At 53.6% G+C, this 25,882-nt stretch overlaps 1 protein-coding gene across 1 annotated transcript in view; it reads right to left on the reverse strand.

Annotated features, from left to right (window-relative positions):
• Positions 1–25,532, reverse strand: part of LOC100903051 (protein O-mannosyl-transferase TMTC1) — a 39,456-nt gene extending 13,924 nt beyond the window's left edge. The window contains exons 1-5 of the mRNA XM_029112543.1: positions 25,177–25,532; positions 6,757–6,952; positions 5,226–5,527; positions 3,423–3,492; positions 3,194–3,297 (exon numbers count right to left, since the gene is read on the reverse strand). Of these exons, the coding sequence (XP_028968376.1) occupies positions 3,194–3,297; positions 3,423–3,492; positions 5,226–5,527; positions 6,757–6,952; positions 25,177–25,532 (1,028 nt within the window). The remainder of the gene's footprint in view (positions 1–3,193; positions 3,298–3,422; positions 3,493–5,225; positions 5,528–6,756; positions 6,953–25,176) is intronic.
• Between the last annotated feature and the right edge of the window lie 350 nt (positions 25,533–25,882).

Raw genomic sequence — 25,882 nt, forward strand, 5'->3', positions numbered from 1 at the left:
TCACGCGAGCCCGAGAGAAAGAACGAGAAGTCGACTTCCGTTCAGTCAGTCGGCCGTCTCGACAGACAAGCTCGCAAGCGGGTGGGCAGGCAGGTAGCTGGCAAGGCAAAGCGGGAGGATGTGGCAAGAGACGAGCGAGATCGAGGGGGGGGGGCCAGGCGGAATACATGCACGGAGCAAACGAAATGGCGAAGCCGGAGTCAGTCGCTACAGCGAATAGTCGAACGAGCGACTTCGCAAGAAGAGCTTCCCGAACGCTTCCCACCAGACAGAACAGTTCCTCTGCAGAAAGAACCAGAAAGACGACTGAAGGAATAAGGCGAGAGAAAATAGACGCGATGGCGCTGCAAGACGAGCGCCTGACGTACCAATTAGGCAAGGCTCTGATCCGAGACGACTCGTTGAGAGTATGGCAACAGGAAGTTTTGAAGCGACAGTTGCCATTGTAGATCGAAAAGGAATCCCGAACCATGCTAATCTCCAACTACTGCCAACACAATGACGCAGAATCTCAGCTGGGATTGGATCAATGGATGGAGAGCTACCATTGGAGATTTTTTTGCTTCTCATTAACGCCTGCCAGAGACCAGCGCTGTGAGTGGAACACGCGCGCCAAGTCGGGAATGCGGGAACGCGGTATCAAGAAACAACAAACTCGAGTTCGGGAGTGAGCACAGCTGCAACACGGAGCTTTTTTTCCGCTTCGTCCGAAACAGAAAATGAGGACTCAGCCAGATCGGATTATCGTTCAGCAAACACAGTGCGTCTTTTTGAAAACATCGAGTCTCTGATTGAAATTCGAGACAACATGTCGCGGGCGAGATTGAAATGAAGTGCATGACGGAGCGACACAACGATAGACGTCACGGGAGCGCGCACCGATCGCTACGACAAGGGAATCGATGACGTCCTCCATGGCGGGAAATTCTTCCAATGGAACCTTATGCATATATATATGGAGATCTCGCATTAAGGAGTCTATGAGATCCAGAGACTCGGAAGATCGCGTCGATCGCCCATGCAGCGTATGCCGCAACCAGAGAATCGGTAGCTCCCGGACATCATTCGGGGTTCACATGGCGAGGTTTAAATCAGGCACCGTCTCCATGGAACTTGCTGATTCTACGCTGAGTGTATGCAGATGAGTCAGGAGCGGAGGAGCACTCAAACTCGTGTTCTGGGAGGCGCAGCAGAACTCCGCAGGAATCTGCAGCCGGGCAGCGAACAGATGTTCGTGTGGTCTTCGGAGAGGCACAGATTCAGCATAGCCGAATGCTGCACTGCAAGTTCGGAATGCGGACTGGCGGAGCGGGGTGTGGCGGGCCGGGTGATGGAGAGGGGGCGGCGGCGGCGCGGCGTGCTCATACATTTATGAAGATCAGAACGGAGCCGGCGCAACAGATTCTTGCTTGAATTCGTTAATGAAACAAATGGAGGGGAATCCATTTCCAGAAGACTGCAGGATCTTCACCGGGGGGAGGATACTTCTGCGGGGGGAACCTCTCAGAATCCTTCCGATTGCGGCTACTCCCACCTCGGAGTTTTGAGTTGGATAGTCCCTCCAGCATTCCCATGCTGCTCCCTGCGGTAGCGGCACATTTTATTCGAATAGCCATAGGCAGCCCGGGCGTGTGAGCGGACGAGGACTTAACAGGGCCAGCTATTATCACGCGGCAATCCGAACGAGCCCGCGACGGTCCGGAATAACCCAGCTGTTCAGCAAACGCTCCCTCGTTACAGGATTGAGCCATTACGGCCACTTAGAGATAACTTCAACGAGAGAACCAGCTTCCAGCTGAGAGGGAAAAGTCAGGACACGATTGTCTGAGTGAACGGGAGACGCTCCGCCTCGTGCCCTAGCGGTTTTCTCGCTGCCGGAATAAGGTCAGCGCCGAACCCCAATGGCAGTCGGTTCCGCTATCTCAGATATTTTCCCCCGGTCCCTCCGGTCCTCCGGTCGATACTCGGCCGTTCTCCTTCCCTCCATCTCCGTCAGAGGAGTTTGGTTTTTTTTTTCTCATGACCCCGACAAGTTTTCTCGAGCAGCCAGCATGATCTTGCTCTCTCCCGGTCAAGCCGGAGCCCGTACACTTCGCTACTAATTGTCAGCTCGGCCGCCTCTCCCCAGGGCCCTGAGCCTCACACTCTCGCCGACTATCTGTGTTCTCCTAACCAGACTACTTATCCGTTTGGGTCCTGGCACCAAGCGGGGCCCTGCAACTCTTTACTTCGAGGTTCGAGGTTCTCCGACCCTCGTCTCTCTAACAGGACACGCTGCTCCCTGCGGTCTTCGCGCGAGCCGAATCCTCTGGCTCCCTGCGGTCTCCTTCTCGAGCCAAGACTCAAGACCCTCGGTTGCTAATTGTCAGTTTTGTGGTCCTCTCCGCCAAAGGAAACCCCGCGCTCTCTGACGTTCCTCCTGTCGAGCGGGACGTTTCCTGTGTTCCTCCAGGTCCCCCACCCGGAAGGCAGCTCCACGATCCTGTAGTTCCGCTGCTCGGTGCGTAGGTAATTGTCAGCTAATCTATTGCGTGAGTCGTACGTGAAACAAGTTACAGAGCGCAGGTAGCTGTGACGGCTAACCGAAGGGCTCCTCCCGGGCGTATTTCTCGCTCGCGTCACCATTAGTGCTTTCTCGTCTCTTCAGTTCTTCTGATGCTCTCTATCAGCGCCCCCCAGCAGCTCTTCTCTCCATCGTCTTCTCGGTCGTGCCGCTGCTCGCGATAATTAGAAGCTAGCCAAAAAATGGGCTTCTCGCAAAAAGCCATCCTTCGACCGCCGGGCCTGTATTTCTATCACAGTACACACACCTGCCGGCGAGCCGAATACTTTTTCTTCGTCTCCGGCTCTCGTTCCGTCTCCCTGACACGATCCGCCCAACTTAAGGTTTTTGCCGTATTTCGCCGTGTATACTCCCTCGATTCATCCCTGTTGCAACAACTGCTCCCGTCGAGTCGCAAACTTTCCTATCGGAGACGGCTCCCTTGTTTCCCTTCAGGGTCGGAGCCCATCGGAAATTCGGTTAGTAGCGTTTGCCAGGGCGTAATTCTGTCCCGTAGCCGTCGACGCCTTCGAACGTTTATTAGTAGCTCTCGTAGTCGCTTCCCCCGATGCACAAGGAGTCTTTTGAGGGGTCGGAGGATCACGGCGAGACACCGAATCGTAGACGGAAAGGAGGAAAATGAAGACTTACCGAGTCAGGAAATGAGGCTCGTACGATGCGGGATTGTCGTGCTCCGAAAACCTCGGTAACGTCCCGTTATGCAGCATCACTCGGTAAGCCATGAGGGCGGAGAACTGAAAATGACCGCAGTTTGATTATCACATACGGAAGTAGGCAGTTTCTCGCGGAATCGACGTGCACGAAGGAAATGGAGCCCTGCGACCAGCAGCGGGTCCAACAGCGAATAATCGAAACTCACCGTGAAGCAAGATGTGAACACCAGTTCATCATTTGTGAACGCGTACAGGATCCGATGGATTACGCTGTAACTGAGAAATTCGACTTCCATTAGGCGCCAGTTTCAAAACGTCGCAATCGATGTCCTACAGGACAGATCGAAACGCGAGACATCGACGTGAATATCCATCGCGTGAACGCCTGAAGTTGTCATGACGCTTCGTTTCCAGATTTCTCTGCTTCGTCTCGAAATTCAACGACGCCGTATCGAGTATTCTCGGCCTGGGCCTCTGGTTCTCCGACAGACATTTGCATTCAAGTTCTTCCCGTCAATCTAACCAGGAAGCGATCTATTGTAAATGATGATGATGACGACGATGGATACAATGCCCATCGATATATCATCTCGGCCGGGGGAACCTTCTACGAACATCGATGAGAATTCCACGATCAAAAACAATGCATGGGAATGCGATGGCGCCCCGAAAAGACCCGTGCAGTGACACGCGAGCTATTTCGGTAGAGAGACCGACCACACCAATGACGGAATAACATTCCTCCTCCTCCTCCTCCTCCTCCTCCTCCTCCTCCCAATTAGTCGTTCTCGCATCCAACACGGGTCAGTCGCGTTGCCGAGGAATCAGAGTCCGCTCTCGGCACATCTCTGACCCCACGCGAGACAGTCGCGGAGGAGTCCGAACGAGAAGGAGCCGATTAGAGGAGGACGGAAAAAGTATTTGTCAATCTTCGTTTGTTTTAGATCACACGCGACACAAAGGTCTAGCGGTCTGTCTGCCAGCTGAGTAACCAACCGATCCGGGTTGAACGACTACAGAAGTTGCTCTGTCTGACTGACTGATTGCTCGCTTGTTCCCAGGCCCGCTCGCTCCCACCCCGTTCCTCAGCCTGCCTTTGTACCAGCCTGCCTGACTGACTGTCGTACGTATGTTAAGTTGATTGTCCGATACGCAGCAGCACGCGGCCTACGTTTTCAACTCCTAAAGGAGTGTTTACCTTGCAGCGTGTCATACGTGACGTTCGAATGCAGAGCCGAACACAAGCGAGCGAGCGACCGAGCGGGTGGGCAGGCAAGCAAGCAGACACCGAGCCAGTCATGCGGGTGGATAGGAAGGCGGGCGGACGAGCGGGTAGTGTGCGGGTGGCTGAGCGAACAAGCGGACGGGCGTGCAGGCAGGCAAGCGAGCATGCGAATCGCCGTCCATCGAACAAGCCAAACCGAAGCTGAGTGGCCGAGATGTTAGATCGGAACGTAAATAATTCACTTGCGGATGTCTCGTGTAAAATATGCACTCGATGCAGTCTAATGACCAAAAACAAACAGCTATTACGAAAGTATGTGGAGACCTTCAATTGCCGGAGCTGTTGGAGGAAGCGAACTGTTTCTCCTGTTTTTTTGCCGGCCCATCATTCTGCGACTCATCCGTAAATATGTATGTACGTATGTAAGTAGGCAGGTAGGAGGGTACGCTTCTGCAAGTCAAGGCCTACATCCGATCGGGAATTCTCTTCTCATTTCATTCGGTTTCTGCTCCCGATTCCTATCTAATCCCCCACCGTCGACGTCTCGAATCATCAGCTCCTTGCTCGGCTCTCTTCACGTCTCTAGGTGCTGAAGGGGAACCTTGTTCACAACTTCATTTGTGTTCATCTGTTCGCGACGTCTTGGGGACGTCGCGTCGTTCCCCAAACTTTTACCCTCAGTGAGAATAGTGACGTGGGAAACGTGCACACGGCTAAGGAGGAGTGATGCGAGACCGAACGGGACGTCATGTCAAGACTGAATCGTGGTCAGATTCGCTCTTACCATTTGTCTTCGGTGCCCCGCTTGCAGAGAATCGCGAGTCGGTATAGCACAAATAGTCCAAGGACGGTTATTCCCTGCTCCTTGCTGAAGAGTGCCAAGGTCGCGAAGCCCATCGAAAGCCATAGTTTGACTTTCTGCTTCGGTTTGTCTTGCATCGGAGCGGAAGATACGAGATACGAAACGGGACTGCGTGTTTCGTTCACTTCGAGGGCCTCGTTGTCGCAGCAGTCAATAAATAACAGCAACGCCACGAGGAAGAATGTCGCACAGAGAAGATCCGCCCGTCCCACGATCGACGTCACCTGGAAAAGATCGCGGGAAATTTATTTCTCCAATAAGAACCCCGCCAGGGCTGCCATTCGGAGCTGGAAGACAACAGCTAGCTCCAACGGCATTCCCGCTCACTCACGACCTCTTCTCCTTCCCTCCGTCGTCTCTCTTTCATCATATCCGTACTTTCCCCTCTCTCTCCCTGGTCCGTTATTCCTTCACAGATCTAGCGCTGCTCCTCCCGATGATTTCGATCTACTTCCTCCACGAGCAGGTTCGTCTTCTCTTTTCCTCGTTTATTAGATACATATCGATATCGAGTTGCCGTTTATACTCCATTCTTCAATTTATCTCACTCAGTTCTAAACTTTCAATCAATTCATGATTTCGCTCGCTGCTCTCCTCCGTGGTCTCACAACTTCTCCTCCTTCTGTTCCCGCCCCGAGCGGTCGACTCATTCCTCCTGCTGAGGCTCCAAAATTCTCTCCCTGGTCGATGCCGTGACTGCCTCTCCTCCATCTCTCTTGGATCTTCACTTTCTTTTTATCTTTTCCCTCATTCTCCTTCTGTTGGCTGCCTCAATGTCGTTTTCGCTTCCTATTCTGCACGGAGGGCTTGGCTCCGTCCTTTCAGCGACCTCTAGCCCCATTTCTTCAAAAGTTCGGTTACACGGAGAACGATGACGACGAATCCGATGAAGAGAAGCAGAGGGGGAAAGAAGAACGTTCCGCGGCACGGGCGCTCGCGGAGAAATAAAAATGAGCCGGAATGAACGCAACCATTGAGCTCCATTGGTTTCTCTGTTTCGCTTTCAGAGACACACTCGGCCGCATGCTCTCTCGTTCGCACACACTTTCTGAAAGAGCGCGACTTTTCCGTCTCGTTCTCGTCGACGACACGTTTCCGCGCTTTTTAGTCGTTCACACATAGAGGGCCGGGGCGGGCTGAGTCGCGCTCGAAAGTGCCGGGTAGAGCCGGCTCGGAGCCCGAGATGGCGGTGGGGCTCCATAGAGACAGCAGAGCCTTCTTTTGCCTCTGTTAGTGACGCCCGCCCTTTGTGCTCCCCTTTCTGCTTGCCTGCCCGCTTGCCTGCAAGCTTGCCTGGCTGCTCGCTCGCCGCCTGCATGCCAAGAAACTATGAGCAGCACAAACACTCGTTTGGATGAACAAACCTGCAGCTGCAGGACCGGGACGACGCAGACGACGTCGAGGAACACGGAGACGGGGAATAAGTGGAAGAGAAAGATCGATGAAGTCTTACCGCTTCGCTGTGGATGGGATGGACGCCGAAGAGCACAACGACGAGCAGTTGCAGAGGCAGAGACTCCTTTACACTCCAGAGACCTCGCGTCATTCTCCTGGCAAGCTCTCCCAGGAGAACGCAAACCACAAAGTGCAGCGCAACGTTCACTGCGTGGAACCCTCTGGCTTTCGAACCGCTGACGAGATAGTTGAGTCTGCAATTAGAAGGAACAACGCGCTGTTACTCCGAGGCAATGATTCCGCAAAGCTGACGTTCATCACAAAAAAAAACGGGACTTCGAGAGAGGAATCCGGGACTTTCGGCTCGCTTCGGCTCGCGTGCCGCGGTCCCGCTGAGAATCAGATGGAGGAGGGCTCTCCACTCGTCCAAGGAGGACCCCTGCGGAAGCGACCGCAATTTATTTAGTGTCAATATCACAGGGATCTCGAGCTTCACCACTCCCGATCTCGAAAGAATTTGGTACCATACGAGCACTTCTTATCTCCCGGGAAGAATTTCCCCGCATGGACCAACTTCTCCCCACCCGGAATCTGGGCTCCGAGTTTCGAGATACTTAATTAGAAAATGTTCAACGAGGTCTTGTTGACGGCGGAACGGCGCTGTAATATTTCCAGCGTCATTCATCGGATGAACAAACAAGAGCTCTTCCAGTTAAGCGTTTGGCTAATGGAGCAAGGGCTGAGCCGCGCGCTTGGGCAAACTTTGCAATCAAGACGATAATTTTCTGAATAACGCCTTCACAGCACGTGCTCACAAATCGCCGCATTGGAGGGCAGGTGCTCCTCCGTAGTCAGAACGCAGTGGAAGATGCCTACTCGGGCTCGATGGATCGCCCTCGGACGAGCGGTTCTATCGTCTCCTGCTCTTTCGATGTTTGTTCGCCGATTAGACCCTCTCGGCTGCGGGGAAGCGGAAAAGCAAACGATCTCTCAGAGTGGGGAAACCATATCTTCCTCGGAGCAGGAAACGAGGCGGAATCCGGGCGCGCTCATTAATCGACGAATTAAATACCTCTGGAGAGAAAAGAGACGCGGCGGCGCGCCGCTAAAGAGAAGCGATCTCGGGCTCAAACCCTGCGTTCTCGACCCTGTCTAGCTCCTCTGTTAGGCGTTGATGATTGTCCCTGTTTGCTCTGGGTACACAAGAGCAGGTTCGTTCGCTTCCTCTACGGTCTGGCCCCCGGTCTTCGGATCTCTGTCCCAAGGCCCCGCCAGGGCTCTTCCAGCGGCGTGGCGCTCATTTGTTTCCAGGGCATCTCCTCGGCCGTGAGAGGCTTTCACGATTTAAACGACTTCGATTGCTCTCTCGTCGGTTCTCTTTGGTCCCGGATCGCTCCCATTTTCTATCGAGAGCGATTTTCCGATTGGCGCCAGCCGAGTTATAGGAGAAAGCGAGTATTACAGAATATATCCGAAAACGATAATTTCACCGACGTGCGAGGTTAGGAATTCCGGCTCGGGAAAATTCAGAGGGATCTCCAAACCTAATCGCAGTCAGCCTAAATGTCACAAGATTTGATTTATGTGCTTGTATGCTGAGAGGTTGAGGGGAATCGTTCCGACTGTCCGAGAAGTTTCATGAGAAAAACTGAGAAGTTAGACCGACGGAACGGAGAGTTTTTCTCTAGGTCGCGAGAAATATAGATAGATTTATTTATATTTCGAAGAGGCGACGGGAAGTAGCGGGGAAGTCTCCGGCTTTCTCCGACCCGTTCGTCGCAGGGGTTCGATCCGTTCGGGAGGAATCTTCGCGAACAGCTTTTTTCTTTCGACGACGACGTCGACGTCTCCCTTCTCTTCTCGGTTCGCTTCGCCCAAGCCCCTTGTCGTCTATAGGGTCCCATTTGAAAAATGGAGAAACTCCGTATGATACCCGACAGCCAGTGTTCATTTATTATTTTATCTGTTGAAGGTACGCAGCTACGACGACGATCACAATAGCCGGACCAGCAAGCGCGGGGCCAGTCTCCAAATCTTGCGCTGATACCCAAGCTCAGGAATGCGTTCAATATACGATTCTCGGGACGGATGATCATTTCTTCCCTCAATATCACCACCACCATCATCATCAGCAGCAGCGTCGGCGTTCGTCCTCTCGTCATTGTCTTCGCCATTCCACCGAATTCTCTTCTGGATTCTACACATTGGCTGGGGCTGAGCGTTCAAAAGCTCAAAAACGAAAATTAAAACCAAAATAGAAGAATAAAACCTCGTCGAAAGAATCCGTCGAACCGCTGCGCGACGGCCCTTGGACCTTGCGTGGAGAGGCCGTTCCGACAAAATAGGACTCCGAGACCCTAGAGGGCAGCGCCTCGATCATTTCCCGGTTTCGACAAGGGAATCTCCAGCCGACCCTGCGAACGATATTGCCAAGGACCTTTCGGAGAGTTTTCGATGGCAAAGACAGCTTTTGAATAGAACAACACGCTCCAGAAAGCGTGATGTTTTCGATCACGGTTTTTCTGCGCTGTCGCTCGTCGTGACTTCCATAAAGCTCTGTGAAGCGTTAGGAGTATTCATTGGGGTCTGAATGGAAGCGTGTCGTGATTCATTTCCGTCGAGGTGTCCCGGGAGACCGTAATCGATTTCCGAAAAGTCTTCGAGAATCCCAAATGAACGGTTCGAGGCTTTCAGTGCGTTCGAGTGCGAGTCCTCGATTCTGAAACAGCTCCAGATGAGTTTTACGGCGAATCTTCGACAGCCAGTGCTCCGAGCAGCGCTGAATCAAAAATTCATCAAAGGAGCGAGAAAATAATATTCTCTATGAACACTGGGAGTAGATAACATCAAGCTTCGTCTCTTCCGCCGAGCGAGCGAGCGAGTGAGTGTTGCTCCATGGGCAGCCGATGATCCATCATTTGGAGACACGTAGCCCCCATATACTTGGAGAGTGAATCTCGACAAGCGAACAGGGACTAGATGGCCGAGCGCAGCGTCCACGTATCTGACCAGGCACTTTTTTGCCATGGTATGCTTCTGTGTATTTAGTTCGGATGCCGCCGACCGATGGCGAGACGGACATGAAAAGTGGAGGAGTGACAGAACATACGTAGGTCCCCCAAGACTCGAGAGAGCCACCCTTCCAGAGAGGGAGGACCGAGGTGGGAGTTCCGCTGGAGGCAGATCGTCGCTCTCTGATGGATTACTGCGGTTGAGCTGTTCGGGGTCCTCTCTCCGGTTTTCTGCCCCCGTCGCTCTTCTTCTGCGCCCGCTCGTCCGAGTTGTTCCGCTGGTTGCTCTTTGAGACAAACAATAATAACTTTTTGTTGGTCCCCATACTAAGATTGCCGCGGGAGCAGATTGGGGCTTAGATCTCCGAAGAGAATCGAACAAACGGTGTTCATGTCTGGAATGCGGCGAGCTCCTCTCCCACCGGGACCGAACAAGGAAATTCCGATTCCTGTCCTTGATTGAGTCTGATTTGCATCGAGAAAACCCGAAACTCAGAGATCGATCTCAGGGGGTGAATCTTGACGGAAAAAGTGGAACGGCGGATCTCCATCGACAGCAGAAACTTGGTTTAGCTTCCGGGCTCGGGTTCAGACCGAGACGAAGCTCGGCAATCCTGTCCCCGGTATTCAACGCACGAGCGAAGGTCTGTGCCCTCAGGTGTCCATGGGCCAAGACCCCAAACCTCTCGGGTTGGGCAAGCTCACAGCCCATGATGAGGGAATTGGGCATCCATTCAAACCAGTGACCTGGAATACGGCCAGAGTATGTATTCGGCAGATTGACTCCGTCGGATTCCACGTCCTTCCATTGGAGGTAAACGGAAGAGCTCGACCAGCTCGGGAAACAATGCGGCGAGTGATTAATATTATGATCCCATCAAGCTTGTCTCCCGGTCGGTTGGTCTGAAATTACGCCGTGCTGTTTACGTCATGCGGCTGAAGAGTGTGAATAATACACACAAGCGCCTCTCAGGGCCGCTTGCTCGTTCGCAGTATTCCTCCCACCGCCACGGCTAGAACGAATGAACCGCAACTCAACTCAAAGAGGATCTGTTCGGATTCACAGACGGGCGGGCTGTCGACAACTGTTCCCTATGAATAGTGTCTTGCACGTCTATAATGCAAGAGTGGGAGCACGCCACTGACGAGAATGTCACCCTGAGCTTGTCCGTGCCGGGGTACGGAGCTTGACGCTCATCGATTCCAGCAGAACGCGCTGGAAATCGAGAACGAGCCCCGATAGGTGCGAATTTGCATCAATTATTATTGGAGCGTCATGCAAATACGATGAAGCCAATAGATGTCAATCGGACGTCGAATCCAGCTCAATTCATAATCCTTCCCCTCTCCCGCTCCCTCCGAGAGCGGAACGCTCGTTGTGCCCGGGGACTCGATATTCGAGAAGTAGGTACATATGTTCTGATTTCCCTGACGTTCCGGGGAAATCGCGCATACTCCCAACGCTTCCGCGGTAGAAACCCCTCCATTTCAACGCCAGCAGGGGATCGTTCGAACACCTCAGTCTGTCTTTTGTCCGCAAGCGCCGTGCCGCCCGCAGAGGCTGACGACATCAGACCGAGGTCTACACTCATTCATCATGACGATGGGACTCACTTGCTGCCGCAGTCGGTGCGGAGCCTGTGACTCGTCTCCCTCAAACGGTACTTTCTATTTTTCTTCAATCATCGTCCCTGGTCCCTCAAGCGTCGCGTCTGACAAAACGGAGTCACAGCCTCACCGTCTCGGACAATGTTTGCGTCAGTTGTTCAGAAACGTCAAGCCGGAAAGTGTCACCGGAGATTCGTCTCATCCGCCGAAACACTCATCGCCGTGTCCTGGGGAAAGCCATCATCGGCGAGCGATAGATCCCGCGATCGCCGAAGGAGGCGGAGCGAACGAAATGGATTTTGGCAAGACGACTTCCAAGTTCCGCGGTTAATTTTTACCGATGCGATATAGAAGATTTCATACCGATCCGAGTCCCTAACCACGAATAGTGTGTCATGGAATCATCGTCGAGGGTTCTCGGTCTGGCGCCAGCGGAACAGTAGGTTCGGGCGGGGACCAGGCGAGAATCGCCCGAGAGACAGAAATAAACCGGGCGAAGAGATATGCCCGGGATAGACTAGAAAAAAGAACGGGCTCGCTCAGCTCGACGGAATAACGGGGAAATCCACTCGTCGTGTGCGTCAAAAGGCTTTTACTCCGTGTAAGCCGTCCGCTCCGTCAGCTCGTCCGTCGGTCCATGCTCAACGACCAACTGAACGTCCGGGCGGCGGCGACGGCCAACCAAATGCTGACGGTGGCGACGGTCATGAGCTGCGAAGGGAACCCGGACGGAGCTCTCTTTAGAACAGCTAGCCTACACAATGGGGTATTCAGTCTCGTTGTCGTTGTTCTCCCGCTGTCCACCAGCCGGTCGGCCAGTTAGCCGACCCGTTTCAGACACGAAGGCTTGGTCTGTAGGTCCGCGCGACCAGTCCGTCGGTCGGTCGGTCGCTCGGCAAAGTACGTCGACCGGTCGCTGTACGAGGAGGCCGAGCAGGACTTTGAGCCTCACAAATTGAGGCTCTGGAGGCCATCAGGATAATGCTCCCTCCTACCACCTCTCGGTGCTGAACGTCTGAAGCATCCAGGTCGAGCCATAGTTGACAAAGCAAAGCGGCACCGACAACTGCTTCTTTTCCTTCCGTCAACAACCGGTCCATCAGGTAGAGTCGAATAGAACGCCATCATTCACAGACGGAACGACAACTCGCCTTCTCACTCGACGCGACGTCCGCAGCTTTCAATTTTCCTGTTCCACGGATGGCGGCGTACCGTTGTTCGGGAGATTCGCGGGAAATCCGAGAATTCTCCGAGGCTCTGCGCGCAGAATTCTATAGTTTCTCTCGGGCTCATGAGCTTAAGGACGATGGCCGAAAAAACGCGTTTTTCGCGTGGACAACGCGCAACTGCGGGACGGGTGAACGTTCCCGAGGAATACATGGACCTTTCGAGCCAGGTGTTTCATCCGAACCGATGGCAAATGGCCCGTCTTTTGTCTTAGAGACTTAGCCCACATAAAACAAACGTCGGAGTACACTCGCTGTTGTGTTTGGTTCTTCTCAATATGAGTTTTCCTCCCGCTTCTCCCGTCTCAGTCGACGGAGCATGTTAGTCCATGAGAATCTCGGGGCCGTCCGATGAAGAAGAAAGAACGATGCCATCAATCAGGACGTCACGTGCAGCCTGTAACCTTCAGCAGCACCAGCGGCAGCTTCTGCGCCGACCTGAGCTTCCAACGCTCGCCGACGCAAAGGCACAATCAGCAGTAATAATGATTTCCCTTACCTGGAACAACAGAACACAAACATGAGCCAACTTCGGATGAAACTTTTGCCCAAGACCACTGGGTACAAACATCCTGATAATTCGCGATGAGGAACTGATTGCCCCCGATTAGTTCGCGGATGATTTCGAGTGGGCAGAACTCCAAGCACTTTCCGCCGCATCTGAGCCAACGAACGAGGTTCCGTTGACCAAGCGACTTTCCGCAGCGTGGGTCAGCGAAAGACCTCAATTCCTCAAGTCGATCAGATCCGCTCCCTTCCTTCCGTCGACCTGAGTGAGTTCGACCGGAGATGAAGAAGAGAAAAATTCGACGCCGCTTTGATACGGTGGTAATCTCTCTGTCGACAAACGGATAGACGGACGTACGTAACGCGGGTAGTTTCCGAGTCTCCAGGAGGTATAAGTCGGGGATTGCGATGAGAATCGCTTGTGATAGAACGAGGGAGGAGCGACGACGACGACGGGGTTAAACCGGATAAACTGGTCGACGGCTCGTCGGTATCTGGTTGTTCCACACGATCCACGCCCACTATGAAGGCCCATGTTGCCCTCCCGGTAGATTCAGTGCGTTTTCTTACAGAGTGAGCGCTCGCTTATATTATGATCCACCCAAAATGTGAAGGTCGTCTCGATCAGCTTACGAGCTCCCACAAAAGGAGCCTGTCTGTTATAGCGGACGGTCAGCGAGCGACAGCACATTGTGCCGCAGCGGAAGGAGGTCTAACGTTGCGATACTGATTGGAGCACACCCTGCCCTGGGATCGGAGCCGCCGATGGGGGAGGGGGCTGGGGGCAGGGGCGGGGGAGGAATGGGTCGAGCGCGGGAGAGCAGCCGGCATGATTAAGTTAAGCGGGTTGGCGAACATGTTGGCGGTCTATTCACGAGAGGATAAAGCAGTCATTTCGGCCGAAATAGTCCTAATTGAAGATCTCAATCCCACGCCAAGAACACGAACGCAGGCTTTACCTCCATCACCGATACATCGGACGATGCATCACATCGGAAGGTCGCTCGCTCACCAGCCAGCCTGTCGGGCTGACTGACTGAGCTTTCCCCCTCAGGCATTCCCCGCTTTCAGGGATAGTTCCGTTGGGTCAAATCGACCGAGCGAGAGTCCGATACCACTGTGATGATTTCCTCATGCATCGGACGGCCAGGAAGACCACTCCACCCCATCAACGCCAGACTTCGGCCGATTCCTTCATTCGGATTCTTTCCATCAGCGACAAAACACGAGCATAGGAAGGCCGACGAATGAATAGAGACTTGAGCGAGCCGAGAGCGGAGCCGCAGATTTTCTATGTTTGGTACATATTTTCTGACTCGGACCCCCGAGTCTGAGCGTCGGTGCTCTGAGCGGACGCGAAGAATGACTTGAATTGTTATTCGGATCGTCTGGTTCCTCTATCACCGAGTACTACCATGAGAGAAGAGTTTCCGATGATTTTTCCATGAGGACGGTTAATCGGAGCCTAACTTCGAACTCTAGAAATGCCGCCACGTCGAGACGTGTCGTAGAAAACACGACGCGCCAGCCGAAAATTCATCAAGCGAAGGGCAGAGAGAAGCGATCTCAAACAAGAGGAGACCCCGATGAGGTCGTTGCTCGGAGCTGTATGTATTTATTGTCGACATCGCTGTCGTGAAGAGCATCCGAACAAATGGATGAACCGGGGTCTCATGAAGGCATTCAATCGAAATGCCGGAGTTCAATTTATTGCGCTCGGGGCGGAGCGGGCGGGAAGGGAGAGACGAGAGCACCTTATCATTCCATATTGGTCGTTCCACGCACCCAGGGAGCGGAGTCCGACTGGCTGCTGACATCTACCTGCTTTCCTCGGACCTTCGCTCAGAAAATCAAAATGCAGGATGCGGTGCTCCTTGCCTTGCTGAAGTCTCACCCCCCCCCTTCCACTGCTCGCTCCAGACGTTCGCAGCGGTTCAGTGCGTCGACCATCTCATCTCTTCGTTGGATTCCTGGGCTTTCGGAGGGATCAGAACGGTGGATTCTCGGTGGAGAGCATCTCGTATCTTGAGAACACAATGATCTTTCCGAGGATCAAAGAGGGCTTAAACCGACGCGATTAGTCGTCCCAGAGTTAGTTAAGTATTCACGTCTGTGGGCGCCGCTGGGTTCGGAACTGTTCAATCATGGCAACCGAGTCCACGAGTTCGGGCGAATGCGTCCGCGTTCGCTACAGAGCAGCCACGCTCCAGTCGACTACGTACATACATTTCAAGGGTGTTTGAGCCTCCAGCTTTTCACCTCTGTTAATAATAGAACAGCGCCTTGCATGCCTGGATCGAAGGAAGCCTGCCCGCCGGGGTGACGGACGCGCCTCGGGTCCTAGCCTCAAGATTCAGCCAATCAGCTTTGACAGTCGGTCACGACGACGGGTGCCGCCGCGTCGAGAACCTCGCTCGGGATCGTTCTTGATCAAGGAACTGCATGGCATGTCTCAATATCTCGCTCGCTCAGTCTTTCAATTCCTGGCGATTGGTCCTGACGTCTTGATCCTGTAGCCTACATATTTTAATAGCTAGCAGGTCGTCGTCGACGTCATATTCGGTGGTGGGGATCTCATGGAACCGGATGAGTCATCGCAAGTCACCTCGGCTGTCACGACGTCTTCATCAAATCCGAAGTATCTCCAATAGGGCCCGACGACAAATTCTCATCTTCTCGCTGCCTGGCTCGCTTGCTCGTCAAAAGTCGGCGATGTTTGAGCCGAGATGACAGAGACAGCCTTCACCCCTCGGATTCGGGATGAGGAGAGGGGAGGAATCTGAGTTGTGTTCAAAACCTCCGCGAGGGAGGTGGAGATTTAAGTTCTTATTGCAAGCCCTAATCACGCGATCTCGTGCCTGTCTCGGCTGTGTACTCCTGTGTGCTCGACACCGAAACCAACTTAAAAAATTCGCCTCGGACTTCACAAGCCGCTGCTCTCTTGAATGACAGGGGATTTGGGTATGGCGGCGTCGCCTCCGCCGCAGAAACAGCCGAACTTGGTGACGAGCGAGCGCAGCTACCTATCTTCGCTGCAAGCCGTCCAGCTGCCTCCGGCCCAAGGAGGCCGATGCTCGCGCATCGCTGCGAGATTGTTGCAAAGTGATTGTCTGAGAATCCGACGCTCGCTGAAGACTACAGAGGGCATCAGAAGAGCTGCTCTGAGCCGAAGCCGGCGACGACGACGACGAGGACTAAACAACTACATCCACGAAACTCTGGCGCACCCATCACGGAACACGAATGTTCATCGCTCGGCTCGTCCGGAGTTCTGCCTCCGAGTGCGGATTTACGAGAGTATCGAGCTCGAGAGGAACAAGAAAATGACGTTCCGAGAGACAAAGGAGTAGCAGCGCTGAGCTCTGATCCCGGATGGTCGATCCAAATCGGAATTCGGAGCGAGAACTCGGATGAAACGGGAAGGTCGAGGGAACAGAGATCGGGAAAAACGATCGCCATCCAGTGGACATAGGCTCTGCTCAAATTCGTTTCGATGGTGAGCAGTGGAGCGTGTTCGACTCGAAATAACGTTGTCGGTCAGCGGCCGTAATGCTGGACGGTTGGCTAGGCAGCTGCGGAGGTACGCCGGCCAGCCCACAGCGACCCAATCACGACGTGCCCACCATGACCTGGATCGACAATCGGTGGCACGATACAGGACTTGCGATACATGACGTCAACTTCGGGGATCTGTCTTGTTGAGCGTTTGTCAAGTTTGAGCCGGAGTTCGATAGAAGCTATTTCCGTCGAGTCGCCAATCGAGCTGTTGCCGGATGGAATTGAAAATCTCTCCACATACCTGGGGGCCTATTCCCTCATCCGTCGCCTCGGAGCTTGAATCTCTCGGGCGGCGTGTACTGAAAGCGATATGAGCGTTCGGTCGTTCTCGTGATCTTTTTAGACCTCTTTCGCGCTTCCCCCTGTTTCCTGGGGGAGACGAATCGAAGCCGAACCGCATCGAGCACGAAGTGAGAAGGAATTCCAAAAAACGGTGATGGGTTGTCTCCATCAACATCGACGGCCAAGATGAAAGGTTGATTCTGCACGGAACTACAGAAAAACCGGGCACCCTTTCGGTCTAGCGCAGTAATTTCTCCTCCAACAGCTGGATCTACAGAGGAGCGCTGAGATTCTCCTTTAAGCGACATCCGATATCCCTGCCGCAACGCTATCGTCAGCAGCTACTGAATCGAGGGTGGGTCTATTTGTATTGAGCTGGGTCGCTCCAAATCTTCGCCGAAGCCGACCGTCCTCCAGAGAGGACTCCGTGGCGGAAAATGAGGAGATGAGTTTCTGAAATATCGTTCTTCCCCCCCCCGCGAGGGGAGCCGGAGATTCGGGGAGAAAATCCAGTGGGAACCCAGGAAAAACCTTCGAAAAGGGTGGGACCGTGAGGAGATCAAGACCAGCCCTGAATGTCCTTTTCAGGTGGTTTATTGCTTTCGCAGAAATATTTACTGCTCCCGCTCGGGATCTACGAGAGGACCGAGGGAACACTCAAAACGGGGAGGGCGTGTTACACCATTTAACGCAGCTCAGACATGATCAAATCGTCGTGGTACTAGCGGATGAGGGAGCAAACTTGCCCCACCGAAGAATAGGCGCTCCCAAACGCGAATCACCTTAATGTTGGGAAATCGCGTGCCTCTTCCCGCGATAATATTTCGCACTCTCCGAAAGCTTCCTCGCCGGCATTCGGAGATCGAGTTCTTCGACGCAGGAAGAGCCATTAAATTGGTGGTAATGTCGCATAAATCGATACCGGCCAAGCGCGTTCGGATTGAATCTCCCTTAATTGCTACGTTCCGGTGAATATCCAATCAAAGATCCCCAGGACAACAAGAGCAACCAGGTGGAATGGCATCGGAATGGCTCTTCCGCGAAGTTTCCTCAAACTGTCGGAAAACTTTCGCTTGCCCGGCGGAGAAAGGAAAGTTCAGCGGAGATACAATATCGCGCGCGCGCTTCTCCGCAGCCCAACCCGAGACCTCTCGGTATCCGAGCCACATCGCTGGTCGCTTACGTGAGTTTCGCTTATCGGGTGGGATCTTGTCCTGCGTCGAATATCAATTATTATTCGACCGGGGTCCTTGGTGAAGGATTTTTACGCGGAGAAAAATTGCTTCCCTGCTTAAGACTTGAGACACAACGGGATCTCTTCGAGGAAGTGGATTGGCCAATGTCGAAATGTTGCGCCACTCGGTTTTTTTCCCAAGCGTCTCGCGGATGACAAATCACCCCAGTCCATCACCGTATTTTAATATGAACGCTCCACTATCCGGCTTCGGCAGCGAAGCCGGAGTCGTTCGAGTTATCTGCTCCACCATCCGAACTCGCCTGTTTACTTAGCGAATATTAATTCTCATCGCAAACCTCCACGGCCAGCGGAAGCCGGTCGTTGTTCCATACTCCCATCGAAATGGGTCGTTGGACCAGGCGGGTGACGTCGTAATTTCACTGTACCGTATAGCGCGTGACCTATACACTTGGAACTACACTCATCCGATGCTACAAACTATGGCGCAAAGTATTTCCGGATCTGGGTCAGACCTTCGCACCGATCGATTGTTGAATTCGAACAAGCTGAGCAAAAAGCGAGAGCGAATCCCGTCTCCGTCTTGTCGACGGTAGCTCAGACGAACTCGTTAAACCCGTGAGGTGTCCACGAAAACCCCAGCCGGCTGCATCACCCCGACTTCCGAATTAAAACAATTCTCCCGCAAGGGTGTTTCCCGGCGGAGATCACGTACGCCCGTATGTGCGGGGATCTTGCCGCACGGACAACGCACGATACCAGCACGGTTTTAGCTTGTGGAACAGAGAATGTCTCTCAGCATACACCCAGGTACTAGCATGATACATCTTATTCGTGCTCAGAAAAGCCAATCTATTTTTCGCGCGTGCGACGGTCGCCTGCGTTCGCCTTTGACCGAGAGCCCACAGCGAGTAGACGCTCCTCGGATAAACGAGTGGGACCGAGGCGGCGTACCTCGGTCGTCGGTTGCTCCAATCTCTCGCTCTCTCCCCTAATGGGAACGCTGGACTAATTATTTACCCGAAGGCATCCGACAAAGTGACTCTGCATTTGGTCCCAAAAGCCTCTCGCCAGCTCTCCCGGTCCTCCCTGAGCGTTACGTCGACGCACGCTCAGACAGGATCAGCCAAGCAGCAGCAGCAGCAGACGCAGACGCATCACAAGGCCGCCCAGATATTCCCTCGCCCACTAGGCAAGTGCTCGCAAAAGAACATGCAAGCTGCGATTTGTCCCAAACAGTAAAGTCCTGCTCAAGGTGGTTGGTGACACAACGTCGGCCCAAAGCGGCGAACGACAGCGCTCCCATCTCGACAGGATCGTGTAAAGCGCTCTGGCGCGATGTGCATACCGATTCGAAAGGAGCAGCTCATCGCGATAACATCCATAGCCGCCAAAATCAATAGCGACGGGAGACAGGCCAAGATGCACTGCCGTGCATGACACGATACAGCAGCGGACTTCGTGCCGACGGATCGACACTCCGGCCGAGAGTGGCGGCGTTTCGATGGCGGGCCGACAGGAGTCCCGGACAAATCCTGTCGAGCTGTCGATGTTCGAGTAAATAGGATACAACAATGCATTCGATCGATAGCGGCGGCCAGCGAGCCAGCAAGTGAACGAATTGCGCACAGATGCTGATTCCGTCACCGGTGCAACCACGACGCGGCTGGACAATAGGTGCTAATTAGAGAGACGGGTACACGTGTTCCGGTGTCATGTCCCGCTACGGCATCGGCAGGACACTGTCCCGAGGACTGCCAACAGGAATACCGCCGGCGGACTGGCCCGCCACCACCCAACTCGTCTGCTCAGCTGAAGTCCGTGCGATCTAACGACCGGCGACGTGCCTCGTAGGATTGAGTCGGAGCTGCATTGGCGACGACCGATAACTCCCCCGGCCCCCTCATTGCCGCCCCCCGCCATTTCTCCCGCCAACCACCGACCACCAGGACGATGTTCCTAATGACGGTGAACTGAACAAAGAGGACGGAAGAGGGGGCGCCGAAGTGAAATGTGCTCGGCGCTGAGCTCCTTGGCCGTCTGCCACGACTAAACAAAAGTCCTCGAGAAAAACGAGCGCGCTATCCTCGGGTGGCTCGTTCTGAACAACAGAATGTCGGTGCTACCTAGGTTGTGTGTTCGCCAGGTCGGTTCGTCCGTCCGTCTGTCCACACGCCCGCCCGCTCGCCTGTCGATATGACTATCAAACAGTGTGTCCGTGTTAAAAGCTTATCGACCGACGATCGATGCAGCAGCCGTATGCGGGAGGTTAAGCACAATCGTGCGAGGACGAAGCTTCGAATCTCAACTCCGGAACGGACAGACGGAGGTTTCTTTCCTCTCGAACACCGTCTCAGGGAACAGGCAGTCCTCATGTTCGATGTTCCGGGTTCGTCTCTCGTACGGTGCTCTGAGCTTTCGAACTCCGCTCTTTTCTACGAGAGCCATTCGGAATCCCGAGCTTCTGACCTGTTTCCGTTTTTTTCGCCTCCGCGAACATCGAGTTCCATCAATAATTCGTCTTCGTGGAATCTCGCCGGGTTCTGAGAACAACTTCATGCGACGGAATGATTTCCGGCGATTACTCCCCTTCATCGAGAGTGGCAGAGCCGAACGCCAAGATGCACTAGGGTGGAATAATCGCTTTCCGTGTAATATTGCATGTGAGCAACGATCTCGTACACGGAGCATTCTCCCCATTATTCGGACCTCTAATGAAGCCGCTCCCACCGCGAGGCATCACCTGATCGTATCAGCTAAACCAACAGCCGCCCGCATCGTAAGGAAGAATCGATTCACGCTCATCCCGTAAATATTGCATAATCCTTCGACCGGATTTTCGAAGCTAGACGCTTCCTCACCGCAATCCGCGTGACTCGATGTTATGCATAGATAACTCGGGCTGGCGTACGAGCCAGGTCCGGAGGAAGCCGCTTCGACCCTTGCGTCCTTCAAGGGCTCCCGGACCGGCGGGGGATTCATTGTGCGGAGCAGCCATACGATCGACAAAGTATTGCGCTGCACGGTTCCACATCGTCTCATAATTGCGGCGAGGTCCGAGCGAAAACCGCCATGAGGACAAGGCGAAGAGTTCCAAGCACGACGCTAAAACGTGTCTCGCACCGACACCGACCATTCCATCATCTTATGATTACGTCGAGCCTCAACGAATCATCGGGGACGGGGGAATTCTCGTCCTTCAAGGGGTTCGCGAAGTGATTTATTGTTGTACAGACCCGCTCCCTTTACCTCACCAAGACCGATAAACTAATTGAGGCTCGGGAGCGCGGCATCGGAATAATCTTTGCGAAACCCTATTATTTTGCGATTATTGAAACGAATGGACCCAAACGCGCGGACGCATGGAACAAAATATCGGATCTTCAAACTATTGATATATTTTCGAGCCTCCGCCACGGATCCTATCGATGCTCTATATTCTGCCGAGGCAGCTCAGGCGTCTCGAAGTCGGCGAGGTGGCGGCTGAACAAGCAGCTCGTCCTCATTCCCTATCCGTCATGGATTCTCTGTCGATCCGTTCCCAAACTCTGAGCATGCGTGCGGCTCGTTCAGTGGAGCTACCCACGTGCGGTGCGGAGCTCGACAAAGGAGCTTTCCTTCCGCTTATATCGAAAATCCTCTCGATCCGGCCGGAAGTCTCTACCTATCGAGAGGATGATACGATCCCGGATGCCGAATCGTTATAATTCCGACGATATTCTAGCGGTATGCTCCGACTTTTTCGGCGCTCGTATGGGTCCGAAGGTTTGTTTACCTCGGGGAGAATATAAGGCAGCTCCAAGCGTCTGAGCAGCGCATGGTCTCTGCTGGACACTCGAAATTAAGTTTTCCAACTCCATAATGGCTCACAGCGATGCTCTCGGCTTCGCCTGCGAGCACAGAATCCCAGCGAATCCTGACGACGAGGCGGTTCTCAGAGCGAATTATCAAGACAAAGGATGAGGCGGTCATTATCCGTCGAAGTTGTTCTCAGAAGTAATCGTTCACCGGAGCAGCACGGAACCATGGAAGAAAATGGATGACCTCACTACAAAATGGAGGCTCCGCCAAAACGGAGAACAAGGATGACTGCGATATTCGACCCGGAGCGCATTTCAATGCACGCCCGTCCGAACGAAGCGTCCAAGCTCGACAGAACACATTTGGGGATTCTTGGTGTTGCGCCGAACTCGAGATTTCTCTCAAAGCTTTCCCGGTCCGAAGTTTGCGCGAATGTGAGACCTTTACGATGTGGCTTTAAAAACATCGGGCAGAGGAATACTCCGAATTCATGGACTTCGACAGAAATCTGCTCAAACTCTTAAACAACTCACACTCTCCAGAACTTTTTCGGAAGAAGCGACGGAACCTTCCCCGCCGACGCGCGTTCTCCTTACTTTTTCCCCAGCAAATCTTTCGAGGAATTCCCACATGTTCTCGCACTTATTCAAATCAGCTCCGGGAATCCCCTTCAATCCACTCTGACGGATGTTTCGCTTTTTAGAAGCTCTCTCGGAGAACATGTTTTCTCCGAGAATTCAATATTCGAGGGAATGTCATCCTGAAATAATTCCCCGAGCACTTATCTTGACGCCGAGAGCCCAATGCTTTTTAGTCGGCAGGAACCTGGCGTCGTGGCGTTCCAATCGATCCTTACAACAGGAAACAGACCTGGGATTCATCGGATCGGTCTGTTGCAGTGAGTTCATTCGGAATTCCGAAAATGTGGCTATTTTTGTCAATTTCACCACGCTTTCGTGGAGTTTGCCACGATAGCGGTTATTGTTCGTAGTGATTACGCTGGTTCCGAGCAAGCGGCGCCAAGAGCCGAATCCCATCCTCTCATTCGAACGATCTAATAGTTTTTGCACTTCACGTGACCATCGCACTCTCGTTGTTCCATTTATTGTTCAGGGAGTTCCGGTTATTGTTGCTGCCGACATCGTTGTCGTTCCGTATCGCGACGGGGTAAATACGTGCAACACTCTTAATTAGAGCAGCGGGTACACAATCTGCGACGTTGGTAATTATTATGGCAAACTGCGATTAATTTAGAAGAGTCGAACGGACCCACCATCGAACATTCGGTCCAACCGTCCGTCGGACCGACCGATAGAACCGCCACTACTACCATCGCCGTCACCGCGACCGTCGATGAACGGACACACGGACGGGCGTACGGACGAGCGAGCGAGCGAACAACTCCGCCCCGCAACGTCAGCTTGATCAGCGCAAACCAAAATCCCCACCAAACTTTGACGTGGTCCTCGTGGAGTTTGACTAAGCCCGCGTCGTTTCCGCCTCCACCGCCATCGCTACCATCGAAGTTGACTTTCGGGCTCTCGCCAGAATGACGAAAAAATCTACGTGATATCCTCGTCGGACCCACGTGGTTTCCAGCTTTAATCCCCGAGCTAGGAGGCCTTCCGAAATTAAATCCATGGATTGGTTTTGCCCTTGCGTCGAGCAGACTTGAAACTTCGTTTAGGTCGGAGGCGATTCTCTTTCGATCGACTCAACGGAAGGGGTCAACGGAAGACGCGTTGATCGAACGGTGGCTGTTCGATGGGATTGTTTGCGTTCCATTCGGATTTCATTAGCGTGGAGTCCGGACTCGGACGGCGGATCTCATTTCGATCATCTCGTGATCATCGGTGGCGCGACGTCATGCGCGTGGTTGTTTGCCAATCTCTTCAACGACCCTTTCATCCCTCAATCGCGAGACTTCATGCCTCGGAAATAGCAGTTCGGCACGCATCCCTCATGCTGATTGAGTTTGTTGGTGTTTAATTACCGCCAAGCGATCCCAATATATTCTGACAAAGCTCTCCGCAATGTGGAGAGCTTCATTGAGTCACCAATCAATCGGGGGTACGCTCAGAGCGAATAGAACAGCTCCTAATGACTTTTGGGAAAATCTCAGCGTCAGAATCGAAAGCCCGGGGTTGCAGCTCTCGCAAAAGACGTGTCACCGGCTCCGGATCGCTTTGTTTCCGGAAAACTTAGTAGCTGCACAGGGATCTTTTTTGCAGCTACATAGAGCGACGCGAGCTAAGTGGCCGAAGGATCGATATCCATAGCAAACAATTGGAATCGTCCTCGTACAGAGTTCGTAAAACAAACAAATAGGGCTATAGTGGGTATCTCTGCGCCGGAGGATGAATCGAAACAGATCGACTCCGATTCCAAGTTCCACTTCTGAATTACGACCCTCAGGTTTTGACTCTGAGCCCCGCGCAACGAATTCTAAAATTCAAGCCGAGCCGATGACCTCGCACCTCGCGGCGACAATTCACCAGCAAGAGAGGATCGGAACCTTCGTGCCTGGCTCGATTTCGATCCTTGTTTTCGCAGCTGCTCGTCCGACAATGGGAAAACCATATTCGAGGAAACAAATTGGTGGATTTCGCGCGAAACTTCGAATCCGAGCCCATGTTCCCCATGATCCACATGTTTCTCGTGATTGGTGAATCCCGCTGATTTTCGTGCGATTTCACGGTAGACCGTTGTCGGGACTTTTGATTCCGATAACGATGTCAAGCGTCCGGGCCCGGTCTAACTTTGGCTCTGCTCGCTCACTTTTCGAGTCGAGATAAGTCCGCAGCGACGGATGCCACTTTTATCTTGAAATCCTCCACCAGGCGTGGGCGTACTCGGGGTTGACGGACGATTCCGTCTCGCTCTCTTGCTATCTCTTCATTCATCCATCTATCGTGCTCCTCCGGATGACAGAGGTGTTCGACAACTGGCTGATGACAAGCTCGCTCGCGGAGTTCGATCTCTCCGGAGCTCATGATTTTCTCCCGCGTTCTGCGAGAACAGAGTTCCCGCGCGGGCAATCGCCGGGGAAGACGTCGAGGAGCGCGAGAAGTTAATAGACGAGCACTGTTGTGACAGGATGTCAAACGGAGCGGGAGAACGAATGTCATGACAGACGAAGTCCAGAAAACCCAGAGGCTGCTGAGCTCGGTGCCGACAGTGTCGATTCATCGAACGCGCTGGCGTTCGAATTTACGGCGCGACTCCACCGATGAGGGAGACGGTAGGGGAGATGTCGTCGAATTTTTAAGCCTGAGTCGTCGTTCACTCACCTGAATGTCAGAACTGTGAGCGGCCTGAAACTCTTGTGCGATGCCGGACTCGACATCGGCGTTCCCCAGAAGTCGTTCGTCCACAACGAGTACCAATCTATGCCGGGATCGCTGTTGACAACGTCCGGATTCCTAACGATCGCAACGATATCGTCGTGAACGAGTTCACCGTCGAGCGCCGCATTCGGAGCCCACAAACCGAAACCGTCGAAACAGAAGCACAGAAACGTCACACTCGCCGCAGCGGCTGCGCAACACACCCGGTCCCTCCACGGGGAAGGTTTAGGGTGGCGCATCGTTTTATGCCGCGTTTCAGTCACTCGCCGCTGCATGAACTTGAACTTCCACTTCATCATGTTTCACCACCACTTCAAAGAGTTCCACAAAAAGCAACACAACTCGAGAGCATGGGATGAGCTCAACCCCACGGTCGCACATCCTCCCTCGCCGAAGTGTGGACCGCATCTGAGCGGACTCACTTCGAGAGCGAGTCCTCGTCTGCGGCCAAAAGAGGAAACTCCGGCGCTGGGGTCGACCCCCGCGCATGCTCTCAGAGCTTACCACCAAAAGGTACGTTGTCGCCGCCGTCACGACCGCCACCTTTGCAGGCATGGAGCCGACGTTACGTTCGCAGTCTCATCGAAACGAGCGGAAAATCCGTGAGTGATCCGCGATGCGTAACAAGGAATAGCGCGACGAAGTCACC

The sequence above is a fragment of the Galendromus occidentalis genome, unplaced genomic scaffold, assembly GCF_000255335.2.
Source record: "Galendromus occidentalis unplaced genomic scaffold, Mocc_1.1 scf7180000077514, whole genome shotgun sequence".
Lineage (NCBI taxonomy): Eukaryota > Metazoa > Arthropoda > Arachnida > Mesostigmata > Phytoseiidae > Galendromus > Galendromus occidentalis.